At 43.8% G+C, this 18,496-nt stretch overlaps 3 protein-coding genes across 9 annotated transcripts in view; 2 read left to right on the top strand and 1 right to left on the bottom strand.

Annotated features, from left to right (window-relative positions):
* Nucleotides 1–2,797, top strand: part of abr (ABR activator of RhoGEF and GTPase) — a 233,895-nt gene extending 231,098 nt beyond the window's left edge. For 2 of the 7 annotated variants that reach the window (XM_029700424.1, XM_029700421.1), the window contains exons 23-24: nt 303–468; nt 1,055–1,144. In XM_029700424.1, the coding sequence (XP_029556284.1) occupies nt 303–468; nt 1,055–1,144 (256 nt within the window). Of the gene's footprint in view, nt 1–302; nt 469–1,054 lie in introns of all 7 variants that reach the window. The other 5 variants (XM_029700423.1, XM_029700425.1, XM_029700420.1 and 2 more) reach the window with 4 other exon arrangements.
* A 925-nt stretch (nt 2,798–3,722) lies between these two features.
* On the bottom strand, nt 3,723–5,529 carry LOC115154320 (mitochondrial import inner membrane translocase subunit Tim22-like). Its single transcript, XM_029700427.1, has 4 exons — nt 5,253–5,529; nt 4,722–4,918; nt 4,112–4,184; nt 3,723–4,005 (listed from the first exon to the last, which is right to left on the bottom strand). Exons 1-4 carry the CDS (start codon nt 5,509–5,511, stop codon nt 3,929–3,931), a joined length of 606 nt encoding a protein of 201 aa, XP_029556287.1. The 5' UTR covers nt 5,512–5,529; the 3' UTR covers nt 3,723–3,928.
* Nucleotides 5,530–7,598: 2,069 nt separating this feature from the next.
* Nucleotides 7,599–18,496, top strand: part of specc1 (sperm antigen with calponin homology and coiled-coil domains 1) — a 176,501-nt gene continuing 165,603 nt past the window's right edge. Inside the window, exon 1 of the mRNA XM_029700414.1 lies at nt 7,599–7,656. The gene's annotated coding sequence lies outside the window, so the exon portion shown is untranslated. The remainder of the gene's footprint in view (nt 7,657–18,496) is intronic.

The following is an 18,496-nucleotide window of genomic DNA, read 5'->3' as shown; positions in this document are numbered from 1 at the left end:
TCTCATAAACTCGCTGAGGATACCCCCTGGACGCTCTGGTGAATTACAAGTGTGACATGAATGGCTCTGCAGTTCCCATGAAGAACATTTATAGCAGATGGTAACTTAGTTCAGAAATTCAATGGTCCTTGTATAAGAAACACATTGTGCTCCACTGATGGTCATTGCTTCGGGAAAATGAGTCATCATAGTAACATGACAAGACCAGCAAACATGTTGCATGACTAGAAAAATAGCTAATACTGATCTGTCCCTGTGATCGCTGTAGTCTGACTGGTCTATCTGTCTGTTTTGTGTTCCAGAGTTGCTGACAAGGAGCCCATTAACAAGATGTCCCTCCACAACCTGGGCACAGTGTTTGGCCCCACCCTGCTCAGACCCTCTGAGTCAGAGGTCACCAAGGGACACATCACACTGGCCTCTGACATCTGGTCACACGACGTCATGGCGCAGGTCAGTGTGACTTGGGTGCGTACATCTGTGTGTGTGTGCATGTGCGTTTGCTTGTGAGAAGTTAAGCGGGAGAAAGTGTGTGTGTGTGTGTGTGTGTGTGTGAATCTACATACATCTGTGTGGGTGTGTGTGTGTACTCCAACGTAGCTTAGTGCGTTGTGTGTTTTACCCGTGTCAGCCAGGTCTGGCCTCCCAGCTGTATTTATATTTAGGAAGCCCCACTTGGAGCTCTGCCCGGTGCTGAGAGAGAGAGAGAAACCGCTTCCTGTTCACAAATGACTTATTCTAGGGCGTATATAAACAGTGACTACTGTAAATCACAATAAAGGCCCCAATGCTAACAATAGAATGCTATATTTCATCATTAACTGTAAAGACAGCGACAGCTGTTGTGCAGTGACTTATTAAATCTCCATATGTTTAGTAGACAGATGAGTATGCAGATACTCTATCATGGAGATGCTTCGTCACATACTGAGTCATGTACAGAATGTGTAGTCACACATGCGCCATATCCTAGTCCTTTTTTGGTTAGAACTAGTATTTGAATGAAACAGTTGATTTTAGGCTCAAGCTCCTTATTTCTCTCTCCCCATCTCAGGTCCAGGTGTTGCTGTACTACCTGCAGCATCCTCCCATCTCCTTCGCTGAGCTGAAACGGAACACACTCTATTTTTCCACTGATGTTTAATCTCTTGGGGGTCCAGAGAGAAAGACTCAACAGCAAATCCCCCCACCCCCATACCACCCAGCTCCCTTTTAAAACTGGACAGCCCCCGCTGAGAGATGGAGTCAGACGTGGGGGAAGAGGAGACGTGGTGCTCCCCCTGGATCCCATAGTCACGTCTTCTAGTGTCATGTGAGTGTGCAGTACATCCATCTGGTGAAGTGCAGGTGTGGAGGGAGCAGCAGACCTCTGGCCCACAGTAACCCCACAGACAGCCACCATTCTGGGACCTCTATCAGTGAGGGGTTAAAGGTCAGGGTCTGGTTTGTTACTGACTCCATTTCTCTCTTTTTTCTCCAGAGGCATTCCAAGAAAAATTGCATTTACACATTTTATAAATATTATTTGTTCAATAGGTCCTTTGTTTCTCTCTGGCTTTATGCATGTTGCGGAGGAGGGCTCTGTGTGTTTGTAGAACCGCGTGGGAGCGTGCGTGTTAAAGCAAGGAGCTGAGGACTGAGCTTGCAAGCCGCCAGTAAAGTCATGTCAGTGAATGGTCACTGTCAGATTTTCTCTCCATGTGCAAAGACAAGAGAGCACAGCCCTCCCTCTGTCTGAGTGTTGGCCAAATTTGCCCCTATTATTTATAAATAAATATATTACGTGTGCCTGTACAGTCCAGTACAATTAGAGAATTGCGCCAAGGAGTCTGTTTGAAGTTTTTTCAAGTAGTGTTTTTTTTTTTTTAGCTTATTCTTATTCACAGCCAAGGTTGGCTGTACTGAAACGATCACAGCAACAGTGTAAAATCTGAGTTTATTCTGAACCACTCTTTAAAGAGACATATCAATCTGTGAGATGAGGGTTATGGAAAAATGTAACACATTTTTGAACATTTGCTTTTTTTTTGTCATTACATTGCAAGCCTGTTCCGAGTGTCCAATGACACCAGTTATAATCTACGGGATGATGTGTGTAGTGTAATGCCCTCATTGCATGTTCAGCTTGTCAATCATATCAGGCTGGGTGACAAAGGTAGGTTGTCACTGCTAGTTTGTTGCACCAGCAATCTCCATCAATGCTGTATAAATCCAACCTTTCTGCTATCAAGTCTGAGACATATCTTAAAATAAGCACTGTTAGATGAGTCCTATTTGATATTTTAAATATGATTTAAAAGAAAACATGTATTTTACTTCCTTTTGAGAACAATGAGTATACTGTATTAACAAGGATAAATGTTGTTGTAAAATAAGTGTACCAAAATGAAGTTGTCTTTAACTTTTATTGCAAGTAATTATTTTTTTGGTACTTATGTTTTTGTTTGGTTTGGTGCAGAATACTGCACTTTGTGATAGTTGGGAAGTGACATTCATGTATTATAATTTTATCAGTACAGTCCAAACTCAATTTTTTGCACTGCAATCTTAAGTATTCCGAATCTATTAAGCATGCAGTTACCAAACAAATCATTAGAATTGAAAAATGAATACAAACCTACAGGAGCGATTAGCAGTGATTTGTGTTTTTATTGATAACCAGTCCTCGAACCCACAACTGAGTTTGTATTATTCACCATTAATGAATTTTAAACATCTGTAGATCTCATCTGGGTGGGCACGTCCAGTCATGTAATGCATTGCTCAATGACTTTAAATAAACTATTTACACCTGTGACTTGTTTCAGTTAACTATAAATTGGATGGATTCTGTAAATGTTGCTTTTACAGTAAGGGTGTTTGAGTCCGAGACGATCAAAACAATTCGTTGCATTAGAGCGGCTAACTTTTGTCAAGTCATCGCCTTTCAAAGTGTTGCGTTCTGGAGCTTAGAAATCGTCTGACTCATGAACTTTACAAAGGTCAAAGTTTGGAGTATAGGTTTCTGCAGCCATCACCTGTATTGTAGATTTGTTTGCATGGGTCAAAGACATGAAACAAATTTTCCACAATTCATGTGTACAGTAAATATATACAAATAAATGACTCTCACTGATTGTATAATGTACACACGATTTCAGTTTGAGTGTAATATGGGTGTTGGAGGATGCAGATGTTTATTTTGACAAAGAAAACCTTTTCTAAACAATGGCACATTTAGTGTCTGACTTTCATCTACAGTTTGTGGCTTTAGCCTTAACACTCAAACACACCCATTGACCTGGACTCAAAATTTTGATTGACTTTATATCACCAGGCTGTATTTTACCCACAACTAAAGGAGAGAATAGACAGCGCTCATCTAAAACCCAGTTTCATCTCAATGACGAAGTTTAACTTCGATAAAGGAAAAGCCAGCATACCCAGTATGACATCACTGTGCACAGGATACAGTCAACAAAAGGTAATTTACTTCTGAGGTGCTGACCTGTTGCACCCTCTACAACCAATGTGATTATTATTATTTGACCCTGCTGGTCATCTATGAACATCTTGGCCATGTTCTGTTATAATCTCCACCTGGCACAGCCAGAAGAGGACTGGCCACGCCTGATTCCTCTAGGTTCTGGCCTTTCTAGGGAGTTTTTCCTAGCCACCGTGCTTCTACACCTGCATTGCTTGCTGTTTTAGGCTGGGTTTCTGTACAGCACTTTGACATCAGCTGATGTATGAAGGGCTTTATAAATAAATGTGATTGATTGATGAAGACCAGGATGGAATTGTCCAACTGTAATAATCCTCATGATCAGATGAACCATCTGCAGAGCAGTGTTCTCTGGGATGTATTTCTTTCCATGAGGTATAAAGTCTGTTACTGGGACAGTCACCTCAACCATATTCCACAGAGGTAACAAAGGCCCCCTGGTTTTCACCGGAGATAGTACTCAATGGCAGCAGAGAAGGCAGCGAAACCTCCACATCCCAGCACTCCAGCCTTCGCCCCAGCTATAAGAAAGGACACAATCACAGCTTCAAACCAATTATCGTTCAACAATTAGTCAGTGATATTAATGCATGGGACATTTGAACTTACATTAAGTAGATAACTCACCACGTAATCCTATTGCTCCCCCAGTAACACAACCACTGTAGACAGCATTCTTCCAGTCTGACTTTCCCCTGTGCTGTAACATACAATAGACCACAAGGGGGCAGTATGAGACTGATACACAGCACAGTAGTTCCAGAGTTTTCAAATTCTCTTTGGTATTTCTCAAACAATGATTACATAATCACGGTATGAATTTCATCAGCCATTAACCTAGAAGATTAACGTTGTGATTTGTGGAACATAATATTATGTAACCACAAAGGTAATAAAGTTGTCCAAACATTACAAGCTGTCTCATGCTTGGGATGAATTGACACATTTGCCAGAATAAGGATGGACCTAGTGCTAAGTTTCAATATATATCTTTAGTTCCACTAATCAGACTACTTTCACTTTGCTACTCTCTTAGTTAGCATAGTGTAATGACCCTGGGTTTATAAGCGTGGATATCGACTCTGCCGCTGGAGCATGCTTTTGCAGCACAGTCGATAGTACGCTGGACTTCAGGCTAGAAGGTCGAGGGTTCAAGACCTGCTCCCTGCCAGTTTCATTACAATATTATTTTCTGATGTTTTCAAGCAGGGGAAAAAAACGTCAGAAGACAACCTACCGATTCAATGATGCACTCTGTGCAGGAGAACATTGCTCCAATGACTGCAAAGTTTTTGGCGTAGGACATTCCCCTCTGGCCCATGTCTTTAAGGACTTCTCTGGCAGTAGGTGTTCTCATGGGGTCTTTGGGGTCAAAACCCACATTGGTATCTATGCCAGCCGTGAACACACCAAACGCTCCCCCAAGAACAAACCCTGTGGAGAAAACACAGTGTCACAAGATTGTGTTAGCGACAGCAAATATGGGCATAGTACTGTTATAGTGAAAATGAACAACTTCACAGAGAGACGTCAAGGGAGATTGAGTGGCTCATATCATCAGTAAGATACCAACACAAAGATAAATAATTTGGAACAACTGTGTGCATTATAAGTGGTTGGCCTCTTGCATGGAGAGAAACCGCTGTAGTTAGCTGCAATCAACGGTCACCATGGGATCGTTATGTCAGGCAGCTACACGCCCGAAAAAGAAACGCACCAATCAAGTTGCAATTGTAATATCGTCGACAATAGTGAAAGACTAGCTAACCTCCAACACATGCCAACACCGCCTTGAAGGCACAGCTCTCCATTCCCCGTTCGATCATCTTCTGGTCGTCGGTTTTCATGGGATTGGGAAGACCTCCCATAACGGTCGGATTCAGATCTTTAATCGGCCTCTTCTCCCCGATGAGGTGCTCCAGGAGCATGCTGTACTGAAATGTTGAACCTTCATAGCGCGGATCAGCCAAGGTTGAGGATTGTGTGTCCGACACAGGAACATTTCCACTATTCACGGGCGTCGCCATGATGTGCGTGAACGGCTGGTCAATTCAAGAAAGACGTTATTTAAAAACGGTAGATTCGCCAAATGTATGGCATTTTGAGGTTAACTATATTACTTCCTTGTGAAAAACTATTACATTCAGGAATAACATAGAAATTCTGTTTTATTATTTAAAAAAATGTTTGTCAATTTATAGGAATTAACCTTTTCTATTTGCTTTAGCATGCAAGTGAAGTGCACCGGAGTCTTCTTATCTGTATTAGCAGATTCGACAAAAACAATTGCTGGAGATGTAATTGACCTTGAGCATATCCTCTCCCAATCAATCCACATTTATATTCACTGTTTTAATATATGCTATATTGAATGTGTCCAGATTCCAGTCCTAAACATGAAATCACTGCATCAGCCATATCATCTTAGATCAATATTTCCACAGCACTTCTCACTATATATACATTGACACTTGAATTTAGTTTTTAACCTTTATTTAACAAGGCAAGTCAGTTAAGAACAAATTCTTATTTACAATGACAGCCTAGGAACAGTAGGTTAACTGCTTTGTTCAGGACAACATTTTTACCTTGTCAGCTCAGAGATTTGATCTAACAACCTTCCAGTTACTGGGCCAACACTCTAACCTCCCCAATTTTTATTTAAACTCTGCAGGAAATAGTTGAGGAGAGTGTCAATTTAATAAAATGTTTATCATACACTTAACAAAAATATAAACGCAACAATTTCAAAGATTTTACAGTTACAGGTCATAAGGAAATAAGTCAATTGAAATACATTTATTAGCCTTTAATCTATGGATTTCACAACTGGTTAAACAGATATGCATCTGTTGGTCACAGATACCTTAAAAAAAGTAGGGGCTTGGATCAGAAAACCAGTCAGTATCTAGTGTGACCACCATTTGCCTCATGCATAGAGTTGATCATGCTGTTGATTGTGGCCTGTGGAATGTTGTCTCAGTTCTCTTCAAAGGCTGTGCGAAGTTGCTGGATATTGACGGGAACTGGAACACGCTGTTCATACATGTCGAGCCAGAGCATCCCAAACATGCTCAATGGGTGACATGTCAGGTTAGTATGCAGACCATGGAAGACCTGGGACATTTTCAGCTTCCAGGAATTGTGTACAGATCCTTGCGACTTGGGGCCGTGCATTATCATGTTGAAACATGAGGTGATAGTGACGGATGAATGGCACGACAATGGGCCTCAGGATCTTGTCACGGTATCTCTGTGGATTCAAATTGCCATCGATAAAATGTAATTGTGTTCGTTGTCCATAACTTATGCCTGACCATACTATAACCCCACCGCCACCATGGGGCACTCTGTTCACAACGTTGATGTAAGCAAACCGCTCGCCCACGCAACGCCATACACGTGGTCTGCGGGTGTGAGGCCGGTTGGACATACTGCCAAATTCTCTAAAAATGACATTGGAGGTGGCTTATGGTAGATAAATAAACATTAAATACTCTGGCAACAGGTCTAGTGGACTTTCCTGCAGTCAGCATGCCAATTGCACACTCCCTCAAAACTTGAGACATCTGTGGTATTGTGTTGTGTGACAAAACTTCACATTTTAGAGTGGCCTTTTATTGTCCCCAGCACAAGGCGCACATTTTTAATGATCATGCTGTTTAATCAACTTCTTGATATGCCACACCTGTCAAGTGGATGGATTATCTTGACAATGGAGAAACTCTGACTATAAGGGATGTAAACACATGTGAGTCTGGAACATTTCTGGGATTTTTTTAATTTCAGCTCATGAAACATGACCAACGCTTAAGATGTTGCGTTTATATTTTTGTTCAGTATATTTTCTACAACGAACACACTATTTAAAAACCACTACCCCATCATTGATGCAGATACTGCACCAAACTCGTGCGCTCTACATGCAGGCGCAGTTCTATTGTCGTGTTTAAGTGAAAGTCAGAACTAGGAAACGCTAACGATTCTGATTTGCTCATTTATACACGTGCAGCGTTCTACGAATAAGCAAGTCAGACATTTCCGAGTTTCCTAGTTCCGACTAGCATTTGAACGCTGCATATATCCACACACGAGCGTCATCGTCACATCATCTCATCATCTCATCAGCAGCAGCGAGAGCGCTAGCGGCAGAGTTAAAAAGAGCAGGTGAGGTGAGGGAAAACATTTATATTATTTTGCGTTTTTTGTCGAAAATAACATGTTTTGAACCAACAATGATAATGTTAACCGTTTTTACCATTTCGTCATACACGTTTCACACATATTTTGTGAGGCTGTGAGAGAGTCGTTATGACGACCAGTTGGCTAGCAATACTGTAGTTCACAGCGGTGTTTGTCTCGTGACAGCCACAGTACCCTCAGCTCGTGGTTCTTTTTTATTTACCTGTGTTTAAAAAAAAAAATGTATAGTCAGCTCGAGTCGACATCTTCAGTGCCACATATTTTACAGTTAGAGAATGCTGCAGTTATACTTATGTGATGGTAAAACTGAGTCAACCGAAAACATCTGTCATGTCATTTTTGGAGACAGGGTGGAAGGATTCACACTGGACCTGTTCCCGTTGTGGATAAAAGAGCTCTGGTGCCTTTGCTAATTTGTGTGTCTCTGTTTGAAGTTCAACAGGGTGTTGTTTCTGTCTGCTGCCTCCACCTGTAAATTTGGTGACAGAGAAAAACAACTTCCTGCCAACTAAAATAGGTTAGCTCTGCCAAGCTGACATATTCCCATTGCATACCTATATTGTCTAAGTGCTTATTAACTGCTTAAGCTATTAGGCGAATTCTTGTATTGATGATCTACTATGTCATACGTAACGATGTAATTATATATTTTCTGTTGCCATTTTAACACGTATAGGTCACACGTAATGTGTGACATTTTATTAATGTGTAAATACTGTGCTCAACTATGTTGGCTGTATTCGAAACCCTCCACATGCTACTGTTGCGTACGGCTACAGTATTCTTCACACGATCAGCCTGCCATTTGTTCATTTTTAGAGCTATACGTGTAGCTTAGGCTTTGTTAGGGCTTTGTTGTATTTAGTCTAATCATCTGTGAACGTTTGCTGTTTATTTCTTTAATAGATCCCTTAGTGATTCCTTATGGTCAATGTTGTTATGACTGAGCTACTGTGTGCTGTACTGGCTGTGCCATAGTCAGCTGCAGCCCTATTACATTTATCTGCCTATAAACTACACAGTCAAAGCCTTCAGGCTTAGTCAAACGACAGTCTCAAAACGATGCTTAAACTTGTAAACTGCTACTATTTTGGTCTTGGTTTACTGCGTGTTATAATGAGAAAAGTAGCCTACCTAGGGGAAAGCTAGTCTAGACCCTAGACTCCCCTAAATTCAGACTGTTCCCTTTAAGATATATATTTTTTTACATTAAATGTTTTCAAGAGGCAAACAAGCAGGGTCATTCATGTCATGTGTCATTCACACAGCCTATTAGTTATAGTATCAAAGCACAAGGCGAGACCCAAGTGCAGACACAGGAGGCAGATGGTTGGAGTCTTACAATGTTTATCTATCCAAAGGGGTAGGCAAGAGAATGGTCGTGGACAGGCAAAAAGGTCAAAACCAGATCAGAGTCCGGGAGGTACAGAGTACCTGCCCAGTAACTAGAATATGCATATAATTATTGGCTTTGGATAGAAAACACCCTAAAGTTTCTAAAACTGTTTGAATGGTGTCTGTGAGTATAACAGAACTCATATGGCAGGCAAAAACCTGAGAAGATTCCTTACAGGAAGTGGCCTGTCTGACCATTTCTTGCCCTCCTTGATCATCTCTATCCAAAACAGGGGATCTCTGCTGTTACGTGACACTTCCTACGGCTCCCATAGGCTCTCAGAAGGCGGGAAAAAGCTGAACGATGTAATTCCCTCCCCAGGTTGAAACACATTAGCGCGTTTGGCAAGTGCTCTATCAGAGGGCCATCAGACTGAGGCTCGTGCATGAGGGGATAGCATGCTTTTACTTTCACTCTCTTTGTATTAAAAAACGATTTCCCGGTCGGAATATTATCGCTTTTTTACGAGAAAAATGGCATAAAAATTGATTTTAAACAGGGGTTGACATGCTTCGAAGTACGGTAATGGAATATTTAGATTTTTTTTGTCACGAAATGCGTCGTGCTCGTCACCCTTATTTACCCTTTCGGATAGTGTCTTGAATGCACGAACAAAACGCCGCTATTTGGATATAACAATGGATTATTTGGGACCAAACCAACATTTGTTATTGAAGTAGAAGTCCTGGGAGTGCATTCTGACGAAGAACAGCAAAGGTAATAACATTTTTCTTATAGTAAATCTGACTTTGGTGAGTGCTAAACTTGCTGGGTGTCTAAATAGCTAGCCCTGTGATGCCGGGCTATCTACTTAGAATATTGCAAAATGTGCTTTCACCGAAAAGCTATTTTAAAATCGGACATATCGAGTGCATAGAGGAGTTCTGTATCTATAATTCTTAAAATAATTGTTATGTTTTTTGTGAACGTTTATCTTGAGTAATTTAGTAAATTCACAGGAAGTGTTCGGTGGGAATGCTAGTCACATGCTAGTCACCTGCTAATGTAAAAAGCTGGATTTTGATATAAATATGAACTTGATTGAACAGACATGCATGTATTGTATAACATCATGTCCTAAGATTGTCATCTGATGAAGATCATCAAAGGTTAGTGCTGCATTTAGCTGTGGTTTGGGTTTATGTGACATTATATGCTAGCTTGAAAAATGGGTGTCTGATTATTTCTGGCTGGGTACTCTGCTGACATAATCTAATGTTTTGCTTTCGTTGTAAAGCCTTTTTGAAATCGGACAGTGTGGTTAGATTAACGAGAGTCTTGTCTTTAACCTCTCTGGCGCATGTGGGACGAACTCGTCCCACCTACGTAACAGCCACTGAAATCCAGTGGCGCGATTTTTGAATCGTTAGAAATACTATTACTTCAATTTCTCAAACATATGACTATTTTACAGCTATTTAAAGACAAGAATCTCGTTAATCTAACCCCACTGTCCGATTTCAAAAAGGCTTTACAACGAAAGCAAAACATTAGATTATGTCAGCAGAGTGCCCAGCCAAAAAAAATCAGACACCCATTTTTCAAGCTAGCATATCATGTCACATAAACCCAAACCACAGCTAAATGCAGCACTAACCTTTTATGATCTTCATCAGATGACACACCTAGGACATTGTGTTATACAATACATGCATGTCTGTTCAATCAAGTTCATATTTATATCAAAAAACAGCTTTTTACATTAGCATGTGACGTTCAGAAAAAGCATAACCCCCGCAAACTTCCGGGGAATTTACTAACAGTTTGCTAAATTACTCACGATAAACGTTCACAAAAAGCATAACAATTATTTTAAGAATTATAGATGCATTACTCCTCTATGCACTCGATATGTCCGGCATCACAGGGCTAGCTATTTAGATACCCACCCAGGTCAGCCTCCACCAAAATCACATTTCCTATAAGAAAAATGTTCTTACCTTGCTTGTTCTTCGTCAGAATACACTGCCAGGACTTCTACTTCAATAACAAATGTTGGTTTGGTCCCAAATAATCCATCGTTATATCCAAACAGCGACGTTTTGTTCGTGAGTTCTAGACACTATCAGAATGCTTCATCACGGTGTCGCGCATGGCGCATTGGCGTGTCAAAAATGTCTAAATATTCCATTACCGTACTTCGAAGCATGTCAACCGCTGTTTAAAACCAATTTTTATGCCATTTATCTCGTAGATAAGTGATAATATTCCGACCGGGAATATGCATTGAGCCTAAACAGCCGAATAAAATTTATCCTCAGGAGCGAATCGTGCATGCGCCTCATTCAAAGGTCCTCTGAGCAGCCACTTACAAAAGGTGATAATGTGTTTCAGCCTGAGGCTCCCTCGTAAACCTTCAGTTATTTCGCGGGCTCTGAGAGCCTATTGGAGCCCTGGGAATTGTCACGTTACAGCTAAGATCCTTACTTTTCAATAAAAAGATGCAAGACGCACGACTCCTTGTCAGACAGGGTACTTCCTGCTTGAAACCTTGTCAGGTTTTTGCCTGCCATAGGAGTTCTGTTATACTCACAGACACCATTCAAACAGTTTTAGAAAATTCAGAGTGTTTTCTATCCAAACCTGAACAATAATATGCATATTCTAGCTTCTGAGTTGGTGTAGGAGGCAGTTAAAAATGGGAACATATTTTTTCCAAAATTCTCAATACTGCCCCCTATCCCCAAAAGGTTAAAATGCTGTAAAATAGTCATATGTTTGAGAAATTGAAGTAATAGCATTTCTAAGGTATTTCAATAACGCGCCATGGGGTACCTAGCCCAGAGAGGTTAAAACAAGTCAAAATGAGGCTCAGTAGTGTGTGTGGCCTCCACGTGCCTGTATGACCTCCCTACAACGCCTGGGCATGCTCCTGATGAGGTGGCGGATGGTCTCCTGAGGGATCTCCTCCCAGACCTGGACTAAAGCATCTGCCAACTCCTGGACAGTCTGTGGTGCAACGTGGCGTTGGTGGATGGAGCGAGACATGATGTCCCAGATGTGCTCAATTGGATTCAGGTGTGGGGAACGGGCGGGCCAGTCCATAGCATCAATGCCTTCCTCTTGCAGGAACTGCTGACACACTCCAGCCACATGAGGTCTAGCATTGTCTTGCATTAGGAGGAACCCAGGGCCAACCGCACCAGCATATGGTCTCACAAGGGGTCTGAGGATCTCATCTCGGTACCTAATGGCAGTCAGGCTACCTCTGGCGAGCACATGGAGGGCTGTGCGGCCCCCCAAAGAAATGCCACCCCACACCATGACTGACCCACCGCCAAACCGGTCATGCTGGAGGATGTTGCAGGCAGCAGAACGTTCTCCATGGCATCTCCAGACTCTGTCACATGTGCTCAGTGTGAACCTGCTTTCATCTGTGAAGAGCACAGGGCGCCAGTGGCGAATTTGCCAATCTTGGTGTTCTCTGGCAAATGCCAAACGTCCTGCACGGTGTTGGGCTGTAAGCACAACCCCCACCTGTGGACGTCGGGCCCTCATACCACCCTCATGGAGTCTGTTTCTGACCGTTTGAGCAGACACATGCACATTTGTGGCCTGCTGGAGGTCATTTTGCAGGGCTCTGGCAGTGCTTCTCCTGCTCCTCCTTGCACAAGGCGGAGATAGCGGTCCTGCTGCTGGGTTGTTGCCCTCCTACGGCCTCCTCCACGTCTCCTGATGTACTGGCCTGTCTCCTGGTAGCGCCTCCATGCTCTGGACACTACGCTGACAGACACAGCAAACCTTCTTGCCACAGCTCGCATTGATGTGTCATCCTGGATGAGCTGCACTACCTGAGCCACTTGTGTGGGTTGTAGACTCCGTCTCATGCTACCACTAGAGTGGAAGCACCGCCAGCATTCAAAAGTGACCAAAACATCAGCCAGGAAGCATAGGAACTTAGAAGTGGTCTGTGGTCCCCACCTGCAGAACCACTCCTTTATTGGGGGTGTCTTGCTAATTGCCTATAATTTCCACCTGTTGTCTATTCCATTTGCACAACAGCATGTGAAATGTATTGTCAATCAGTGTTGCTTCCTAAGTGGACAGTTTGATTTCACAGAAGTGTGATTGACTTGGAGTTACATTGTGTTGTTTAAGTGTTCCCTTTATTTTTTTGAGCAGTGTATTTTGATAAGGTGTATGTAAACTTCCGACTTCAACTGTATATCAGACCAGGGACTATGAGGAACCGGTAGTGGCTGCAGGAGGCCAGAAGCTTGCCGTGGAGTCTTGTTTTGAGCACACACATTGCATGCGGTGACAAAGGCAGAGACGTCAGGGACCATTTTGGGCCACCAGTAACGTTGTCGAAGAAAGGCTAGTGTTCGACGGGACCCTGGATGACAGGTCAGCCTGGATGATTGAGCCCGTTCCAGGACCCGGGACCGGAATGAATTAGGGACAAACAGCCGGTTGGCCGGGCCCCCTTCAGGTCCAGGCTGAGAGCGTTGAGCCTCGCAGACCAGGTTCTCAATACCCCAATCCACAGTGGCAGCATGGCATGAGGTAGGGAGAATAGTTTCAGAGGTCGAGGGTGTGGCAGAGAAACTGTGTAGGCGGGAGAGGGCATCAGGCTTAACATTCTTTGACCCTGGGCGATAGGAGATGGTGAAGTTAAATCTGGTGAACAGGAGGGCCCACTGGGTCTGTCTGGAGTTGAGGCGCTTGGCAGTACAGAGATATTCCAGGTTTTTATGGTCAGTCCAGACCAGGAATGACTGTTCTGCTCCTTCCAGCCAGTGCCTCCACTCTTCCAACGCCATCTTCACCTCCAGTAGTTTTTGGTTGCCAACATCGTAGTTCCTTTCAGCAGGATTGCGACGATGGGACAGGAAGGCACAGGGATGAAGCTTCCTGTCCTGGGCAGATCGCTGGGTCAGGATGGCCCCTCCAACATCAGAAGCATCCACTTCCACCACAAATTGATGCGAGGGGTCCGGATGGATGAGGATGGGTGCTGTTGTGAACCAATGTTTCAGGTCCACAAAAGGCTTTGTCGACAGCTGAAGACTATTTGAACGGTACCTTGAGAGAGGTGAGTGCTGAGAGGGGGGCCGCCAGGGTGCTGAAGTCCCGAATGAAACGGCGGTAGAAGTTTGCTAAATCAAGAAACCGTTGCAACTGCAGCCTGGACGTTGATTGAGGCCAATCCATCACTGCTTTCACCTTTCCAGGATTCATCTGAACATTGCCCACAGCAATGACATATCCCAGAAAGGTGATAGAGCAGTGGAACTCACATTTCTCGGCTTTCACGAACAGTTGGTTCTCCAGGAGGCACTGAAGGACCTGTCTGATATGAAGAACATGTTCTTGTGCAGATTGGGGAAAAAACAGGATGTCGTCAAGGTACACGAACACAAACCGATTTAGCATCTCCGGAAGCACATCATTTACCAAAGCCTGGAAAACAGTACTCATAATGTCCACTGGCTGTGTTGAAGGCTGTCTTCCACTCATCCCCCTCGCGTATCCGAACCAGGTGGTAGGTATTTCGAAGGTCCAACTTGGAAAATATGGTGGCCCCCTGGAGAGGTTCAAACACCGAGGAGAGGTAGGGGGTAATGATTCTTGACAGTAATGTCATTAAGTCCCCGGTAGTCAATGCACGGACGCAGGGTCTTGTCCTTCTCCACAAAGAAAAACCCTGCGCCGGCAGGAGATGCAGATGGACGGACGGCCCCAGTGGCCAGAGACTCCTCTATGTACTCCTCCATAGCTTTGGTCTCTGGTACAGACAGAGAATACAATTGACCCCGAGGTGGTGTAGTGCCTGGGAGCAGATCAATGGCACAATCATAAGGACGGTGCAGGGGGAAGGGAAGTAGCACGTGCCTTACTGAACACTTCCAGGAGGTCATGGAATTATATGGGGATAGCAGAGACATCCATAGTCTTGCTAACATCCTGAGGAAACTGACTTGAGGAAGGCTGTGCTGCTTGAAGGCAGTGGGAATGGCAAAATGGGCTCCAACCCAGGATGGAGCTTGTGGTCCAATCAATCATCGGATGATGCTTTTGAAGCCAGGAAAATCCCAAAACCACCGGAACATGGGGAGAGGTAATGAGATGGAACTGTACTGTCTCACTGTGGTTACCAGAAACCCATAATTGAACGGGCACAGTACTATGGGTAACTTCCCCTATAGAGAGGCCAACCAGTGCCCTAGCACCCATGGGCACAGAGAGAGGCTGAGAGGGAATACCAAGCTCCGGGGCTATCGTGGCATCCATAAGATTTTCATCAGCCCCAGAGTCAATGAACACTCAGAGAGACTTAGATTGGTCTCCCAACAGCACAAGAGCAAAACGGGGTGTGCTGGTGATGGGAATTAGGGAACTCCCAGTCTGACTCACCATAGTACCCACTAGAGACAAGGGTTTTCTTATAGGGCAGGTAGCTATAAAATGTCCTGCCCCTCCACAGTACAGACAACAGTTATTATTTATCCTCTGTGAGCGCTCCCAAACTGATAGCCTAGTTCTTCCCAACTGCATAGGCTCAGGAGTATCCAACTCACCCGTCGTAGAGTCATGAGAGAGCTCGGGTGGCTTCGACTCCTCTCAGAAGAGCTGCCTTCGGAAACTTCCGGATTCCATAGGAGGTGAACGCACCATATCGGGCGCACAAGTGTGCCTGAGACCAGACCTCCTCTCACTCTTGCGTTCCCTTAAGGCGTCCATCAATTGTAATGGTTAAGGAGATAAGGGAGTCGAGGTCCACCAGCAGTTCCAGAGCAGCTAGCTCATTTTTTTATTTCACCATTATTTAACCAGAAAGGCTAGTTGAGAACAAGTTCTCATTTACAACTGCGACCTGGCCAAGATGAAGCAAAGCAGTGCGACAAACACAGAGTTACACATGGAATAAACAAACATACAGTCAATAACACAACAGAGAAAAAAAGTCTATATACAGTGTGTGCAAATGAGGTAAGATAAGGGAGGTAAGGCAATAAATAGGCCATAGTGGCAAAATATTTACAATTTAGCAATTAAACACTGGAGTGATAGATCCTCATCCTTAACCTCCTCAGATTATCCGTGCAGAAAAGTATTGAAAAGAGACTCCGGATTCCAGGCACTCTCGGCAGCCAACGTACGAAAGTCCACCACATAGTCTGCCACACTACGGGAGTTTTGACGCAAGTCAAGCAGTTTGCTTGGCTGCCTTTCTCCCAGATACTCAAACTTCTCACCTCTGCCATGAATTCCTCCAAATGCCCGCAAATGGCAGATTGTTGTTCCCAAACTGCCGTAGACCAGGAGAGCGCCCTTCCCGACATTAGCGTAATTATATACGCTATCTTCGATCGGTCTGAAGAAAACGAAGATGGCCGTAGCTCAAAAATAAGCGAGCACTGAGAAAGAAAACCCCGGCAGGCACCAGAATTCCCCGAATATCGCTCTGGAGGTGGTAAGCGGGGTTCACGGGGAGTCGGGATAGGCTGTACCAACTCACCACAGATAGGGGGGGGGGGAAACTACTGGGTGATTGGAGTTTTTCCAGAGGTGGCAGACAGTCTAAGCTAACTCCCTGATTTGCTCCATAATAGCCTTTAACCCATGGTCGTGGCGTTTTGTCAAGGAACTGAGCCCTTCCAAAAGGCCCTGTAGCAACTCCTGATGTCTCCCAATGGTGGCTCCCTGCAGGGAGACAGTGTGGCGGAGCTGGTCCAAGTCTGCTGGGTCTGTAATGGCCAGTTCGTACTATCAAGGCACAAGGCGAGACCCAAATGCAGACACAGGAGGCAGATGGTTGGAGTCTTACAATGTTTATTAATCCAAAGGGGTAGGCAAGAGAATGGCCATGGTCAGGCAAAAAGGTCAAAACCTGATCAGAGTCCAGGAGGTACAGAGTGGCAGACAGGCTCGTTGTCAAGGCAGGCAGAATGGTCAGGCAGGCGGGTACAAAGTCCAGAAACAGGCAAGAGTCAAAACCGGGAGGACTAGAAAAAGGACAATGCAAAAAAAGCATTTTTCCAAGTCAACTTGGTTGACTTGGAAACATACAAGATGAACTGGCACAGAGAGACAGGAAACACAGGGATAAATACACTGGGGGAAACAAGCGACACCTGGAGGGGGTGGAGACAATAACGAGGACAGGTGAAACTGATCAGGGTGTGACATATAGTCTAACTGGCTGGGGTAGGCCTAGCCTATATAATGGGAAACGAATCACACCTTTCAGTTCTACATTCCATTATTCTTCCTTTGATGAGTACTCAAGTAATAAAGGAAGAAAATAACTATAAATAAAGTGTCCTTCCTCTCCCAGTTATGCAAGTCATTTGTACAGTAGGCATAGATAATTACACCCCTTGTTTTTCTCATTGCAAACCATCCAAGAAATATAAATAGCTAGAAAAAATACAGTGCATTTGGAAAGTATTCAGACCCCTTGACTTTTTCCACATTTTGTTACATCACAGCCTTATTCTAAAATTGATTCAATTGTTTTTTTCCCCTGATCAATCTACACACAATACCCCATAATGACAAGGCAAAAACAGTTTAAAAAAAATCAATTTATGCAATATAAAAACAATTAAAAAACATAAATATAACGTTGACATAAGAATTCAGAACCTTTGCTATGAGACTCAACATTGAGCTTAGGTGCATCTTGTTTCCATTGATCATCCTTGAGATGTTTCTACAACTTGATTAGAGTCCACCTGTGGTAAATTCAATTGATTGGACATGATTTGGAAAGGCACACACACACCTGTCTATATAATGGTCACTCTGACAGAGCTGCAGAGTTCCAGAAGGACAACCATCTCTGCAGGACTCCACCAATCAGGCCTTCATGGTAGAGTGGCCAGACAGAAGCCACTCTTCAGTAAAATGCATATGACAGTCCGCTTGGAGTTTTCCAAAAGGAACCTAAATGACTCTTAGACCATGAGAAACAAAATTCTCTGATTGAACTCTTTGGCCTGAATGCCAAGTGTTACGATGGGAGGAAACCTGGCACCATCCCTACGTTGAAGCATGGTGGTGGCATTGTCATGCTGTGGGGATGTTTTTCAGTGGCAGGGAGTGTGAGACTTGTCAGGATTGAGGTAAAGATGAATGGAGCAAAGTACAGAGAGATCCTTGATGAAAATCTTCTCCAGAGGGCTCAGGACCGCAGACTGGGGGCGAAGGTTCACCTTCCAACAGGACAACGACCCTAAGCACACAGCTAAAACAACGCAGGAGTGGCTTCAGGACAAGTCTCTGAATGTCCTTGAGTGGCCCAGCCAGAGCCCGTACTTGAACCAGATTGAACATCTCTGGAGAGACCTGAAAATAGCTGTGCAGTGACACACTCCCTAAATACAGGTGTGCCAAACTTGTAGCGCCATACCCAAGAAGACTTGAGTCCGTAATTGCTGCCAAAGGTGCTTCAACAAAGTACTGAG

This window comes from Salmo trutta, chromosome 19 (genome assembly GCF_901001165.1).
Source record: "Salmo trutta chromosome 19, fSalTru1.1, whole genome shotgun sequence".
NCBI lineage: Eukaryota > Metazoa > Chordata > Actinopteri > Salmoniformes > Salmonidae > Salmo > Salmo trutta.
This window is presented reverse-complemented; position numbering and strand designations above follow the sequence as displayed.